General features: G+C 57.0%; 1 protein-coding gene across 8 annotated transcripts in view; it reads left to right on the top strand.

Annotated features, from left to right (window-relative positions):
• The window catches only part of CACNA2D2 (calcium voltage-gated channel auxiliary subunit alpha2delta 2), a 138,832-nt gene that overhangs the window by 95,964 nt on the left and 26,560 nt on the right, over window positions 1-16,308 (top strand). For all 8 annotated transcript variants that reach the window (XM_067754548.1, XM_067754545.1, XM_067754547.1 and 5 more), the window contains exon 4: window positions 10,058-10,117. In XM_067754548.1, coding sequence (XP_067610649.1) covers window positions 10,058-10,117 — 60 coding nt within the window. The remainder of the gene's footprint in view (window positions 1-10,057; window positions 10,118-16,308) is intronic.

Below are 16,308 nucleotides of genomic sequence, written 5' to 3'. Positions count from 1 at the left end.
GGAAATCCAGGGCCTCCAAGACGGCAGGTCCCTAAGGGCACCTCCTGATCCACCCCCCCACCCCACTGGCCATGGTAGAAGCCTGTGCCCAGCTCTGCGGCCACACCAATCCAAGAATCAAGTCCCTGCCCTCTAGAGACCGCATCTGGGAGGGAGTCAGATGCAACAGTGATGGAGACACCACAGGGGATTCTGGAAACCCAGCCTGGCAAGGGCACCAGGCGTCCTGGAAGAGGTAGATGGGCACTGACTCCTAACGGATGAGGTAGAGCTGCCAGGGGAGGGGGCAGGAAGGGCAGTCCAGGTTCAGGGCACAGCACAAATAAGTATAGGGAACCTCAGCATGGCAGGTGGGCAGAGTTCAAGGTCAGCATGGTGGGGGTGACGAGTTTGGTGGGACCAGGCCACACAGGGCCCTGTAAAGGATGGCAACAGGAAAGGGAAGAGTGGTCAGGGTATCTAGGAAGCACTGGTTGGGGACACAGGGGTCTGTGTGGGAGGCCTGAAGGTGTGAGGGCCTGGGGCAGATGAGCTCATGCCAAGCAGCTTGGGTGGGAGTGTGAAGTTGGGTTGGAGCAGGGGAGGGGCGTGTTCTGGAGAGGTCTGGTCTGGAAGGGAGAAAGGAGGCACAGGAATAGGGGGCTTTGGAGGGGAGCAGCTTCTAAGGGGTGACCTTAGGGAAGGGACAGCCCAGCTTGGATGGGGTTGGTTGAGTAGGACACTGAAATGGGACCTTGGTCTCTTCCTGGGGCAGGGCAGGGCTGGGCTGAAGGCCAGGCCAGGGTGCTGGGGGGCAGTGGACAAAGGTGGTGCTGAGGAGCGTGACAGTCAGTTGGCATGAGCTTCAGAGGGGAAGAGGTCAAGCCAAGGTCAGAAGGCCCAAGAGAAAAGTTGAGGTTAAGGGGAGCAGTCAGTAGGCCCCTGGGGTGAAGCTGAGGGGAGGGAAGGGGCAACCCACTCCCTGGGACTGTATCTCCAGTTTCGCGGGTGAGTCTACATCCTGTCTTCTGTCCATACCTTATTCACATCTCCACAGCCCTGGGAGGGCCGGGTGGGCTTCTGGTGCCTGTTATGGACTTGAGAAGCTGAGGTCCAGAGAGAAGAGGTTAATGCTTCCCAAAGTACATGCTGGGCCAGTCACCAAGCCCTAGGAGCTCGGGCCTCCCAAGTGGCAGGGGCATTGTCACACACAGGCACACACACACCCATGCCCACACATGTGTGTCTCTAGAATGTGGCTTGATGAGGGGAAAGGACGTGTTCCGTGGTACACTTAGACAAATGACGTGTTGCCTGCTCCTCTATCTCAAGAGTGGCCAACAGCCCTGGGCCTGATACCTTCACGTGATGCTCTCTGTGTGTTTTTTAAAAGGGTGAAAAGGAAAGAAACTTTGGTGAATTACACCAAAGAGGGAGGAAGACTGAAAAAACTGGCAAATTTATGAGAAATTTCACCTGGGTCACCAGGGACTGGTTCACTGTGGAGATGTGCAGGTTTCATGCTGGGAACTGAGGAGGTGCCCACTGGATTGGCAGCTTCTGACCCTGAGGGACGGTGCTGAGCAGGGCAGTGCCTTGGAAGGAGTCCCAGCAGCCTTGGAGTCCACATGGCCCAGCCCTTGGCTCGGGCTCCTCAAGGCCAAGGTGCCTCCCTATGGCAGGGCTCCGGGGCCACAGCCCAAACACGGACCTGATGCGGTACGTGGACTTACTGGCTTATCTCTCATCAAGGAACCTCTCAAAGGTGCCCAATGGGGGACCTAGGAGCAGCAGCAGTGACCTGGCAGGGCAGGGCCCCAAGAGCCGGGCCTGTCCTACTACCCTCAGCATGAGGCCGTGCATGGCCACATGCATCCCCTCCTGAAGCAGCCTGATGCCAGAGTTGAAATCTCCTGAGAGAGGACTTCATCTGTGGCTCCTGAGAACTGCTCTGTAAATTCAGGCTGGCCCCTGCGAATGTCCTGCGCAGCCTCCAGAGCCCCTTTCCTCACCCCTTGCCCTGTAGACACGTTTTTGTATTGACCACGGTTCCTGTTGAAAGCTAAAGTGTCCATTGAAGCCAGTGGAATTTCTGTCATCACCTGAGTGTGGCTTCACCTCCTTTCCTTCCTGGGAAGGAGCATCTCAGAGCACATGGCTTTCCTTTTCCTGATGTGAAAATGTTCACTTTGGGGTTACATACCAGTAATAGGACAGCGGGGATTTTTTAAAAGTCCTCCCATGGCAAAATATAAGCCAGCAGCTGCCCTTGGTTGAGCAGAATGATCCTGTCTGGTCTGAAATTCAAGCCTCTGGACACCAGGTTCCCCAGCTGCATCTCCATCTTCATCACAAGCCACCCCTCACTTCTTCATATTTTTCCTGGGAAATTAAAACACAGGCTGCCCCTTGCAGGCAGGGACAGAGGGGGCACAGGAATCGATAACCAAGGCCAGGGTGCCCACAGGGAGTGAGCAAGCCCAGGCCCGGGGCTGGAGAGATGGGTGCCCCTTCCAGAGGGGAACAACTCGAATGAGTTTTTCCCTGTTACATGTATTCTGACCTTTTTTTTTTTTTAAGAAAAAATTCTATTTTACTAATTTTTTTATCAACTCGTGGAGAACACGTGTGGCTGGTGAGGGAAAAGGTCAGGGAGCTTGTCGCTGCTAACAACAGCGTGGGCCTCACGTGATGGCTCCCCCCTCCACCAGGCGCCCTTTGCAGCTAGGAGTGTTTGTTGTTTTCCCTGCAGTTTCGGTTGCTAGAATTTTGGTCCGGGTTTTGGGTGTTTGTTTGTTTGTTTTTCATCTGTTCCAGTGGTTGTTTCATCTTTAAGCTGGAAGCACGGTTAATACAGAAAGCGTAGGTCAGATGTGTTGTGGGACAGGAGCCAGGTGTGTCCTGTGTGGATGGATGCAGGAAGCGGGTGAAAGAAGGGACTTTGGAGAGAAGGGGTGGAGAAGGCGGGAGGGCTCACCAGAAGGCTGAGTGCTGGTGCTGCCCAGGAGGTGCCAGTGTCGGCAGCACATTTGACCGGAAGGCAAAGCCACCAACCTCTTCATCACCTGCCATACAAAAGTCATGGGTCCTGTCAGCCTGCTCTGCCCACACTGGTGCACTTCTCTTCACCCCTCAGAACCCAGCAATATGGGGATCAGGACAGGACCGCCTTCAGAAGGTTGTGGTGAGTGAGGTTGTGCCCATAAAGCTCTGAGCAGTCAGAGGCATCAGGATACCCATCGCTCACGTAGCAGGCACTGTCTGCCCACACGTGCACCTTCCCCAGGCACAAGTTGTGCAGGAACAGGGCCAAGTTAGGATTCTCCTGGTCCCTGACCATGGGTGAACCTGCTTGAAGAAGGCAGTAGACAGACAGACAAACACCCATTCAGGCTGAGGTGGCAGGAAGAATGGACCCACAGGGCCAGGACTCCTCACTTGCCTGTGCATCTTGCCCTATTGTCAGCCCTGGGGCTCCAGTGCCTTCCTTGCTGAACTGCATCTTGCTTCATTATTATGCAGATATTTTGATTATGCAGATATGTTTTTTAGACAGTTTGAAATATGTATATTATTTACTCATTAGACCATAACTGCTCTGAAAATTGGAAATCTGCATTTAGTATCTATCAGTACAAAATACAGAGTTAAATACAGGGCCCACAGGTGGGGAGGGAAGCAGGGTGGCAGTGCTGTGCTGGGCAGGGGCTTCTGGGCACCCTGGTGCTTACCCCTTCCCAGGGACTGGGTCCAGTGACACCAAGGATGGGGGGGATTGGCTCAGAGCAGCATCTGAGAGTCCAGTTACTGATCCCCTCTCCTGGGGAAAGGGCAAAGGAACCACTCTGGGAAGCAGGTAAGGAATACCTGAGCCCAACCAGCCACGCCCCACCTGGCCAGACCTGATCCTTCCCTGGAACATTCGGCATCCAACACTGCTGGTAGGCCTACTGATGCCCCCTCCACCACTTCCTCACCAGGAGCCTGGGGCAGTGGCACTAATGCTCAGTCCCCTTACAGAACGGGGAACAAAAGAATCCACCTCTCGGGCTTCCCTGGTGGCGCAGTGGTTGAGAGTCCGCCTGCCGATGCAGGGGACACGGGTTCGTGCCCCGGTCCGGGAGGATCCCACATGCCGCAGAGCGGCTGGGCACGTGAGCCATGGCCGCTGAGCCTGCACGTCCGGAGCCTGTGCTCCGCAAAGGGAGAGGCCACAGCAGTGAGAGGCCCGCATACCGCAAAAAAAAAAAAAAAAAAAAAAAAGCCACCTCTTAGGTGTCTTGCTAGGGGTGGGGTGGGGAGGGTGAGGAAGAGATACAGTCTTCCACCTGCCGTTGGATTAACTGCACCAGTCAGCTCAGGGTAATTACAGGGGCAGTGTCTGGTATCATCCTCTCATCATTACCTTCTTTGCAACCCTCTGGCGGTGTTCTTGGGGCACCTACTTGGTGCTAGGACTTTACTCTGGGCTTGCTGCCCCCAACCTCTACCTCAGAGCCCCCATCACAGCTTCTGCCAGGCTCAGCCCCCATTGGCACATATCTCAATATCCTGTGCCTCATGGGTTCAGGGCCTTTTATCCTAAGCCTCTCATAACCTCTTGGAAGAGAAAGTAGCTATAACCAATTAAGACCAAAAAACTCATTCAGTCTTTCCCTTTGGGCTGCACAAAACAAATCCTGTTTGATGGGTAGTTACTCCCCAGACCCTTTCAGGCTAGGCCAGCACTGGGGGGGGGGGGCTCCAGGTGAGGGGGATGAAGGGAGGAGGCCAAGGAGAAGTGGGGTCACCAACCTGGGGGGAGGAGTGGGACCTCAAAGAGGATGGAGTGGAGAAGCCTGAGGGCTCCAACCCACCAGGCCCAAGCCCCGCTCCTCCAGAGGGGGACCTTATCCTCCAGGTGTTGGCCTCTGAGGGGCAGCCACCGTGGCCTCAGGTCCCTTATCTTAGGTCATGGTCTATCTCAGCTCCAGAGCAATTGAGAGACTTTGAACTTAGTGAAATTCAAAGGTGTCTGTAGAGGGGGCTGCTCCCCCAGGGGAGCTTTGTCCACAGCCCAGTCCTCCTCTTTCTTGCCCTTTCCCGTAAGAACAGTTTCCGGAGCTGAGGGAAATTGATTGTTAAGTGAAACTCTCTGATAATTGCCTCTGAAAGGCCCGCTGTTATCGTAATTGACTTAGCCGTGAGCAGCCCTGCTCAGCAGTCCCACCACAGTTCCCTCCAACGCCTTGGCCGTGATGGAGACATCGCAGGCCAGGCAAGCCACCATCAGCAACTCCGTAGCATCACCTTCATAGGCAGCCCTCACCCTCCAGGATGTGATGAAGAAAAAGTCTCAGAGAGGTTAAACCACACACCTAGGGTCATACAGCTGACCAGGCAGGTCCAGACTCAAGCCTTTACCCAGGTTCAGAGACATTCTGACTTTGATTTATCAGATGTTCATTGTGTACCTACTACGTGCCAGGGGCCAGGTTACTGTAAACTTGATAGCTGCCAGATACAGTGCCCACCAAGCTCAGCTCAAGGGGAAAAGCAGAGGGTTCTCTAAGTTCATGATGGGGAGAGATGGGAGCCTGCCATGGGTCAGGAAGTGGTTAGGAGGAGAATGGGGTCTAAGCTAACGCCTCAAGGGTGAGGGAATGAAACAGGCTGGAGGAGTCTGGGCAGGAGTGCACAAGGAGGGAGCGGAATGTGCAGGGGCCTGGTAGCAGGAGAGCCAGAGACTGCAGGTGGCTCTGAGAGCAGAGCCCAGAGCCCAGAGCCCGAGCAGGGAGCTGGTCCCAGGGAACAGGTATTCAGGGTCAGGGATGGGAACAGAGCACATCTCCCCCAGGCAGGCAGGAGCCCTGAGATGAAGTGAGCCATGTTCCCACTGCTGCCCCTGCCCTGCTAGGAGTCTTTGTAGGTTCTCCCTTTACTTCTGGATCTCAGTGTCCTTCCCCATCCTGTCTACCCCAGGCCATCAGGAGGACTTGGGGGAGGTGGGAGGGAAGCGCAAGGAGGATGAACCTCGGGGCAGGGCAGAGGCAGAGGCAGGGCTGTGAGCAGTCTCCCAGCCAGCCCCGAGCAGGCCTGACTGTTGTGGGCTCTGTGAAGACAGGAGCACAAGTCTGAGTGCCTGGCAGAGGGGAGGGGAGCCCATGGACAGGACAAGGGCAATAGGAGGCTTCCAGAAGAGGTGACAGTCTGATAGCACTGACTGAGATGATGGGGAGCACATCCCAAGCAGAAAGAGTGGATGCCAGGAAGGCCCAGAGGTGGACAAAAGGCTTGTGTGCTTAGAGCCAGCAAGTGAAACACCAGGGCACTGGGCTTTATGGACAGCTACTGGCAGTTGGAGCAAGGGGGCTGCCAAGAACCTAACTACCCTCTGCGTGGGTAAGGTTACTACTTCTAATTTATAGGCAGGAAATTGAGAGCTGGAGGGGGAAGCTGGGGTCTGAACCCAAGGCTCCAGGGTCCAAGCTCTGATCCCCACCTGGGGCCCCTCGTGCGTGCCATGTGTATTCCCGTCCTCTTCCCTCTCACCCTCAGGCCTGAGAGACCGCGTGCAGCCACAGCCTGCCCCATCCACCACCCCCCCGTTCAGCTGCCTCAGCCCTTCCTCCCGCACCACCAGGCCTGTGGATTTAGCAGTTTCCACACGTCCGGTGCCTGGGGACGGACTGATTGATCTGTAACACCGAAAAAATAATAATGGCTTGATCATTACTGAGGATTAAAAGTAATCCTTTCGCTGTGGCTATTGCAACTCCGTTATTCACGAGTCAGCGGGCTGACCCGGGCCTTTGAGCCCATGGGACTCCATGAGTTCAAGGAGGCTGGAGGCTGGGGCCCTCCCTCCCTGGTCTCCCTCACCTTGGCCACTAGGCTAGCGAGCCTGAGGGGCCATCAGCCCCCATGTTCCTGAGGCCTGTGAATCCCAGGGTCAGACCTAAGTCCTGAAGGGTGAAGGAGCTGGCATCCGCTGGCCAGCGGGGGAGGTAGGGGCTGGAGAGGACAGCTCCTCAAGGCCGTGGCCCAGTTTGGAGACTTCAACTAGTGTCTGTTTGGTGTTTGCAACCCTATCAACCATGTGGCTTTTCTGTGGCAAGGGACCTGATCCGGTTGTTGCCACATGTGTCCCAGCCTCATCGTCCATGAAGTGGCAATGGCTCCAGGCCCACTCTGAGAAGGGTCTGGATCCCTGGGAAGGTGTTGGGCCACCGGGCAAGGAAAAGGGGTATCCAGTGACTGCCTGAGACTCACCCCTCAAGATGCAGCCCCAGGGGATGTTCCCTGGGCTCCCACACTCCATTCCAGGCCTGGTGCCGAGCTCGCATGGTCAGTGCTCCATTAACAGGAGTGACAAGTGTTGTTAACCGTGTGTGTCACACAGTAATGTCCTCTGCGGAAGGGCACTGCCAGCTTGTGAATCAGGACCCATCGGGGTCGGGCTTGGGTGGGGGTGTTTGTGGTTTAGGCTGAGAGGAGGACCCAGGATGGAAAGGGAGGGGCAGGAGTTGGGCACAGGGGGGCTCCTGGGGCCTTAGGACAGCCCCAGGATCCACATTTTGAAGGCTGCAGCTGCTGTGTGGAGAAGGATGACGAAGAGCAAGAGAGGACGCAGGAGCCTGGGCTGGGGATGATCAGTAAGGTGGTGTGAAGAACACTAAGGGTGGGATGTAGGGGCAGTGGTCACAGGGTGGAGGGGCTCATTCTAAGAGGGGGTGTTGTAAGCTCTGGTGGGCCTAAGGGTTACCCCAGAAAGGTATCCAGGAGCTCAGGAGGGGCCAGGATTGGAGGCAAGACCTGAGAGCCATCTGGGAGAAGAGAGGCCTATGGTTCCTGAAGCTGGATTATTGGGGTAGGGCCCACCCAAGCAGTCACTGCAGTAACAGGTGGGCAGAGGACAAAACCTGCAAAAAAGACGGGTGGGGGTGGCAGGAGGGTCTCAGCAATGTGAAGTGAGGGAGTTTGACTTTCCCACCCTGCCCCCAGGTCCCCCAGCCTCATAGCCTTCCCAGCATTCAGTGCTTTTGCCCTGAGGAGGAGGGGGAGCCAGGCCCAGCGGGAGTAGGGATAGCTCTGCACAGCCCTTCTAACAGCCAGAGGTGGCATCCTGCCCAGCGAGTGGAGGCTGCGGCTCTACAGGGAGTCCCACCAGGCCCCCACCACACTGTTCCACTCTAGAAGGGAGGAAAAGCTGGTCTCCCATTTCCCCCAATGGGCAGCTGCCAGGCTTTATTTTAGAATTTCCCCTCTTGGGCCCACAAGCCATCAGGCCTGGACTGATGGATGGGAGTGTTTGTCTTGAATACCAAGGGGGCAGGGCCCTCTGAGTGGGGGCTGGAGGCCAGAAGGCAGGACCCTACTGCTCCACTCATGGGGTCAAATAGGGCGGGGAGTTGGGGACCAGAGCCCCTTCCACACCAAGAGCTACTCTTTTCCTCCCCAGGCATGGTGGGCCCTGTGGAGCATACCTTCGGACTTTGGTCATGGGCTGGGCAAGGCAAATTTGGTGGTGAGGGCCCCAGCCCAACCCAGAGCTCCTCTGTGACCTTAGGCAGGCTGCTCACCACCTCTGTGCTGGGTACCTTCATCTGAGGAGGACACGTCAAGCACGTTGTGAATGGTGACAGGTACACGTGATGTGTCCCTGGCCTGGGGGAGGGCTTGGATGCAGCAGATGATCAGTTCAGGGTGACAGTCATCATTATGATGAACAGGACTTCACTGCACTCAGCTCTGCAGGAGGCCCTAGAGGGCCAGGCTCAGTCCTGTCCTCAGGAGCCTCAAAACTTCCTAAAGGGGGACTTCCGTGGTGGCGCAGTGGTTAAGAATCCGCCTGCCAATGCAGGGTACAAGGGTTCGAGCCCTGGTCCGGGAAGATCCCACATTCTGCAGAGCAGCTAAGCCCGTGCACCACAACTACTGAGCCTGCGTGCCACAACTACTGAAGCCTGTGTGCCTAGAGCCCGTGCTCCACAACAAGAGAAGCCACCGCCATGAGGAGCCTGTGCACCGCAACAAAGAGTAGCCCCCGCTCGCTGCAACTAGAGAAAGCCCGCACGCAGCAATGAAGACCCAACGCAGCCCAAAATAAAAATTAATTAATTAATTAATTTTAAAAAAAGACTTCCTAAAGGGACAGGATCTACGGAGGCACAAAGTAAGAATCTCTGGGTCAGGATTCAGGCCCAAAGGGTAGCGAGTTTCCAGCACCTCCTCCAGGAAGCCTTCCCTGACCTCCCAAGTTCCCACAATGCTGAGCTTCCCAAAGCACCTCAGCTAGTCCTGCCCTAGTTATTCTGCCTGGTTATGTCTGTTTTCTCCTCTGAACTGTGGGAGGGCAGGGCTGGCTCTGCCATATCTCCACACATCAGCACAGTCTGGCACTAGGTGTATTGGGTAACAAGGTGTGGGATGGACAGACGCAGCTGTGCTCACAGGCACAGGGGCCTCAGTGGAGGAGGCCACAGGAACCAGCACCAAAGGATGGACCAGGCTTGTGCGGACAGAAGGCTTAGAGAGCCCTGCTGGGAGGGGACTCAGGAAGCCAGGACAGGGACAGTGGGGACAGGCCTGGGTGGGCAGAGGTGGGCTGTGGGCACCTCCTTCTGGGCCCTGAGCAAGCTGGGGGCAAAGGTGCATCAGCGAGGCACTCTGTCACTTGTGGCATTTCCTCTTTGGCTGGGGAAGGCCTTCCTCTTGACGCTGGGGTGACGCTGGTTTGTAGCTAGTAGAGAGTGTCAGTGGGCTTGGCTCCAGGGCCTGGGTCTTAATATGCCTCAGGGGTCCCCCTGCCTTCCTGTGGGCAGGAAATGTGGCTGAGCTGAAGTCCAGGGAGTCCCATGGAGATGCCACTCAGGTCTGTGCAGGCTTCACCTTTCCTGTGGGAGCCCGATGTGGGTGGGGGAAGGGCCCACAGAGCAAGCTGGAGAATGTCTGGGATCAAGGAATCTCTGAGAGTCTGGCATGATGTCCAGGGAGTCCCTGAGCCAGTCTGGCCCCAGGGACTGCTGGGGATGGAGAAGGCTTTGGGCTGGGCACAGACCTTCCTCAGTCTCTGACCTCCCTGTGCTCTGTCCCTCAGAGATTGGCTGACGCTGCAGAGAACTTCCAGAAGGCCCACCGCTGGCAGGACAACATCAAGGTAAGAACTGCAGTGCCCTCCCCAGCCCCTAGGACCTGCCCACCCGCAGCAAGGGTGGATGTGCATGCAGGGGAAGAGGGAGAGGGAGGCTGCCCAGACCCACTGGAAGGGCACCAAGGGCTCTGTGGGGTGGAGCCGGGAACCTTTGCCCAATGTTCAGCAAACATTTGAGGCTCCCCTTGGTGCTGGGACACAGGGTGCAGATATGAACCTCTCATTCCACTCCCAGCTCCCAGAGGAGCTATGGAGTCCCCCATGAGCACATAGGCTACTCTGAAATGATGCTCCCCAAAAGTTGGCATCCCCTTGGTGGTTAAGGAGGTGCACAGACTCCTTGGACAGCCCCTGGGGCAGAGAGGCCTCTTGACTCCAGGACTTCCCAGACTTTAATACACTGACCTGAAAGAGATGCTGGGGGAAAGGGACCCTATCCCCTTCCAGACTTCCCCGAGCAGCAGCCTGTCTTCCAGAAGGCTGCCAGGCTGGGATCGGGGACCAGACTGTCACAGCCACTAAATCCTCTCCTTCCGCCAGCAAAGCTCAGAAGGGGCTCGGGCGCGGAGCAAGTGGCGGCGTGAGAAGCTGGGAGCAGGACTCTTTCTGAGGACAGAAGGGCCCAGAATGTGGGGGAGAGAAGGAAAGCCTCATTGATCCCCAGCCGCACACCCAGGTGGCTCACATATTCAGGCAGCTTGCGTTTGATTTGGGCAAGACTGGACACACCTGCACCTTTCCTGTCAAAGGATAACAGTAAACCAGAAGAGAGACTGAGGCAGCGTTCCTCCCAGACTCAGGAAACCCCCGATGCCAAGGATGACGGAACCCTCGGGGACCAGACCAGTTGGCAGGGCTCGCTGTGTCCTCCACAGCCGCTCAGGCATGTGGGCCACGCCTCCCAGGGGTCTCTGTGCTAAATGCAGGGAGAGGCACCAAGAGCTGCCCCCTGGCACCCAGGGGCCAATAAGGGGGACGGGGGAGGCCTTGACTCACTCCAGCTCTGAGCCTGGCACCTCTAGGAGGCAGGAGGGATTATTATCCCTACTTAACTGATGAGAACCCTGAGGCACAGAGTGGTTAGACCTACCTGAGGTCACCTGTTGGGGGCAGAGTCTCACAGCTGTGCCGTCAGGTGCCAGGGGGTGCATGCCTATGATGCAGGCCCCCTAAACCTGTTCCTTCTCCCCAGTCCCCATCCCCCCAGGCCACCCTGAGCGCACACCATAGCACTCTTCCTTTGCTGCCTGGTGGGTGCTGGGTGCTGCCCTCAGGGAGCTCACATGGAGTTGTGGGTAACAGATGATTGTTTACAGTGAACACATTAATGAACTAACGACTCCCTGGACCGATCCTCCCTCCCTGGGAGCTGGGGGCTGGGTTTTTTCTCGCTCCCCATTCCAGCACTACAAACCCATCCCTGGGCCACCGTGCCTCCTCAGCCTCTTGATCAGAAATACACACAGCAGCCTCCATTTGCACTCCCTGGCCACTTGGATGTGCCCCCACCTGCAAATAACCTCACCCTGGCGACTCCCTGCAATGCCCAGCCTGAGCCTGCGCTCAAGGCCCCAGGATCTGGCTGTCCCTGCCTCTCTCGTCAACCTGCCTCCTCCCTCCCCTCCTCCTGTGCTCCAGCCACACCGAACACCTCACTCCAGGCCCATTCTTGATCTCTCCACCCAGAATGCCCTCCGTTCCTCCTTTTTTTTTTTTTTTTTTTTTACGGTACGCGGGCCTCTCACGGACACGCAGGCTCAGCGGCCATGGCTCACGGGCCCAGCCGCTCCGCGGCATGTGGGATCTTCCCGGACCGGGGCACGAACCCGTGTCCCCTGCACCAGCAGGCGGACTCTCAACCACTGCGCCACCAGGGAAGCCCCCGTTCCTCCTTTTGAAGCCCAGCTTGTCTTGCCTCTTCCCAGTGAGGCTGCTCCTGCTCCCCAGCCCATCAGCCCCTCCACCTTCTGGGAATCCAGAACCCTTGGCTCCCGCTCTGTCCCTTCTTTTGTTTCTGATGTATCTGCTTCCTCCCCTCCCCACCCAGGACAGACACGCAGAGCAGGCACAGGAGAGGGAATGAAGGAATCAGGAAATAAGGGAATGAAAGCCCTCGGCCTGGCTTTCTCTCCCTCCCAGTGTAGGCCCCAAACAGGAAGACGAAGAGGCTGCCTCGGCCCCAAACCGGTTTTTTCTCCCTGACTCTGCAGAAAACCCAAGATTTCCAAGGACCATCCTACTGGACCCCTGACCCCTGATTTTCAGCTACTCCAAGACAGAAACGGCTTATCGCAGGCCGGGTGGGCACCACGGGGGCCTACCGGGAAGGAAGGCCCAGGTCTCAGGGTGTCCAGGAGATGCTGAGATGGTGCTACTTGAGGACCCACTCCCTGCACACTGGGTCACAGTCCCTGCGGGACCCAGCAAGGGCTCACCCCTCTCTGGGCTTCAGTTTCCCCATTTGGCAAACGACCAGCTGGTGTCGGGGGGCTATCTGTCAGCTCAGGTGTGATGTGTCAAAGGGTCGGTCCACACATCAGGCCATGTAGGTGCAAGTTGGTGATGGTATGGGTGCATCTCTGGCCACACCAGCCCATAGGCTCTGGGTGCTTCTGTCCTAAGGCAGGAGAGGACTCTGCTGGCCCCACCCCCTGGCTTGACCTGAGATGCCCCCAGCTATGGGTGTGACCACAGGGCCAGCTGGGCCCAGCCGTGTTTGCCTGATGCTTGTTGCCCACCCCCACCAGTCCATTAGTCTACCTGTTTGTCTGTCCCACAGGTATCTTGGGCAGAGTGGAGCTGTAGGCGCCCCCTCCTTTCCAGCTGCAAGGTCAGGGCCCTTCCCTTCCCCAGGAGTGCTGAGCTGCCCAGCAGCCGGGCTAAAAGGCATCAGTGCTAATGATGGGCCCATTAGCTGACTTGCCAGCCAGCCCTGCCTGGGCTGCCAGGGAGAGCTGCCAGGGTGCAGACTGTCCATGCCAGGGGGGATATGGGGACTTCAGGCTGCAGAAAGGATGGTGTTTTGTCCCTTGAAGGCATACCACCCACCCTTGAAACTATGTCCTTGCCAACAACGTTCAGGAGGTGACAGATAAGGAGTCATGTTCCTTCCCAGCATTCAGGAGCACACCCAGTGACAAGCTCAGGCCCTTTACACAAGCCAGGCCTTCTTAGGAATACCCTTACCTCCTTCAGAAGGGCAACACCTCCCACTGCAGTTAACTCCCTAGAGCTCCTCTTTCTGGCCACAACTCTAGGATTAGCCCCCACTGCCCACAGCACCCGCCTTTGGTGCCCCCATCACAGATGGTTCCCAGTGCATGCTCCCCCAGGCCAGTGGCCCAGTGGGCTCATCTGTCTGCCCCATCTGGCTTCTCTTGGCCAGAAGCAGTTGAGCCTGACTCAGTGCTGCCCATCACCTGTCCATGTGCCTAGCCAGGTGCCCTGTGGACAGAGTGACCAGGGCCTCAGTCTTCTTATCTCTGAGGTGGGGAGGATGGCAGTCAGCAGTTCTGGGCACAGAGGAAACCCTTGACCCATGGGGCCAGACTGGAATCCACTATATGATCAGTAGGGTGTGGCCCTGCCTGTGTCAATAGCACACAGTAGGTTTGCATGCAGACCTCTGAGAAACAGGCAATGGTGTACACACATACACACACAATCACACCATTGACACCAGACCAGGGACTTGGGGAATCCTGGAGTCTGCAAGGTCAAGAGAGACAAGAGAGTGAGGGAAAAATATCTGGATGTGAAGCCATGCTCCTCTCCCTACTCCCAGGTCATGACCCCACACTCCTTGCCATGGCAAGGGTAGCGAACCTGTAGCCACAGCCCTGGCTGCAGCCCTTGGACACCACGGCCCTTGTTAGCAGGCAGCACCTCCCATGGCCGCTGTAGACAGGCAGCAGGTGCTTTGGTGCCCATAACACTTAGGGTGGATGAAGATGGCCCGCCTGCCGGACACTGTGCCTGGTGCCAGCACCTCGTTGTGCCAGCATTATCTGCTATCTAGACGGCCACCAAGGAGGAACTGGGCCAGGGCATGGGTCGGGGAGGCAGGAGAGGCCATTGGTTCCAGGGCCTCAGTGCCAGCCCTAGGGCCTGCAGGAGACAAAGCCCTGCCCTGGGAGCCTAATGGGAGACATAGCTCTGCCTGGGAACCTAAAGAGAAGGCTGCGAAGGCTGGGCCAGGCCAAGGAGCCGGCTGGACAGGACAGGTGGCTCCCCGGCCCGAGGTCTGCCCCAGCCACAGGGCCTGCTGCCTGCCTCTCTGCCAAGCCGGCGACAGACGGCTCTCTCAGAAACAGTCCTGTTGGCTGAGCTGGGCTGGCAGTGAGCCAGGGCAGGAAGGCCAAGCGTCCTCACTGGTGCAGCCGGGTAGCTGCCTGGGTCCTGCACAGGGGCCTGGTGAGCAAGCGGCAGTCAGGTCTGACCAAGCCACAGCAGCCGCCTTCCATGGCACCAAACGTAGTTGCCAATTGCTATTCCCCATGCTCACCCCACTCTCACTTCCTCACCCTGCTGCCCACCTGCCAGCATCCCTCATGCTCTCTCTTGGGCTCAGCTGCAGCTAAGGAGAGTGTGTGTGTCATCTATACAAGGGCCGTGTGGGCCCCCTAGCCCCACTCCTCATGTGTCATATATGCACAGAAATCCACTTTGCGGGGAGGCATGTGTGTGAGTTCAGAGGGGGTGATTCCCCCCACTCCCTGCCCAGTTTGTGCAAAATGGCCCCTAAAATACCACGTAATGGAGGGGGTGTCAGAGGTGTGTACCCTGGACGTTAAGGACATACGTTTCACCCCAACCAGAGGGTTTCTTCCACATTCAGACCCCTCCCGGGGCCTGTGAAGTTACAGGCTTAAGGGGGCCGCTCATGGGTTGGGTTGGGTTGTCCCGAACCTCTGGAGAGGCCTCACTCCCTGTCCTAGCATCATCATTCTGATTTTACAAGTGGAAAATCAAAACCCTGAGGTAAAGCCTTACTGAGGCTGAAGGGTTTAGCAGGCACCCTTGCCTCATCGGTGAGATGGAGGTGACCTCCAGGAGTCCTCAAGGGGCCACAGGGACTTGTGAGGCTTCAGCCTCAGTCTTCACTCACTGCTCAGGATCCCAGAGCTCACATGTTCAGGTCAGGATTTGAGGCCAGGACCCTTTGCCAAGTCCCCTGCACATAATCGCTAGGTGGTACCACCTCTTTGTTGTGTCCCGGAGACAGGGCACTAGTGGTGGACACTGGGGCACCTGCAGCCCAAAGCAGACACAGAGGCCTTTCCAGGGACCCTCCTACCAGACCCTAATGGTCCCATCCTGCCCCGTCCCCAGCTCCACATCATATCAAACATAGCGACCACAGCTGGGTTTACAATGTATTTTCACACATGTGACCGTGCGTGCCACCATCCATAGCTAATGCCACTCTCTACCAAGAAGGGACATGGGCCCTCTCCAGATGGGAGAGGTAGGGAGGAGTCCTGCCCACGTGTATCCGAGTCCCTGGGGCACCAAGACTGCATACAGATTCCTGAGCCTCACCTGCAGTCTGAAGGGGGGGGCTAGAATCCTTCTGTGTGATACATTGCCTCTGTGTCACTGATGCACCAACATCTCATCCTCCACTGAGTCCATGAAACAGCAGGACAAAGGCAGCCATTGGAGTAGCTGGACGGGTGGCCCAAGTGAATGCCAGGTGTCCCAGGGACAGCCCAGGTCAGGCAGGACCCAGGCATGGTCTGTGAGGAGAGCCCAGAGGAGGGTCACTGTGAAGGTCACTCTGGAGGCCTAGAGCCACCGACCCCTACCCATCACCCATGCCCTTTCCCGCCCTTGCAGAAGATTTACCTAAAAGGTTGGTGAGTGAAGCCCTATGTTCTAATCTGCAGTCCTCCCACTGTGCCTGCCTATTTTCATTACAGAGGGAAAGAGCATCAGAGCCATGTTTATAACCCTCTTTTAGATAACAAATCACATTTTCTTTTCGCCAGCGACTGTGTTGAATTGATATTTTTTCCCCTCGGTTTAATAGGTTTGTGTGTTCAGGAATGATCTTCATCAACCGAAACTCCTTATTGTGTTTGATGTAATTACGCGCTTTCATTACGCGCTTGGGTCAGAGCTGGGCCCGGGGAAAGGCTGAGCACCCTGGAGCCTGGGCCCCGGCCCTCACCCCCACCCCAGGCCCACCTGAGCTC

This window comes from Pseudorca crassidens, chromosome 10, assembly GCF_039906515.1.
Source record: "Pseudorca crassidens isolate mPseCra1 chromosome 10, mPseCra1.hap1, whole genome shotgun sequence".
Taxonomy (NCBI): Eukaryota; Metazoa; Chordata; class Mammalia; order Artiodactyla; family Delphinidae; genus Pseudorca; species Pseudorca crassidens.
The sequence above is the reverse complement of the archived record's forward strand: the minus strand, read 5'-3'. Positions and strand labels throughout refer to the sequence as shown.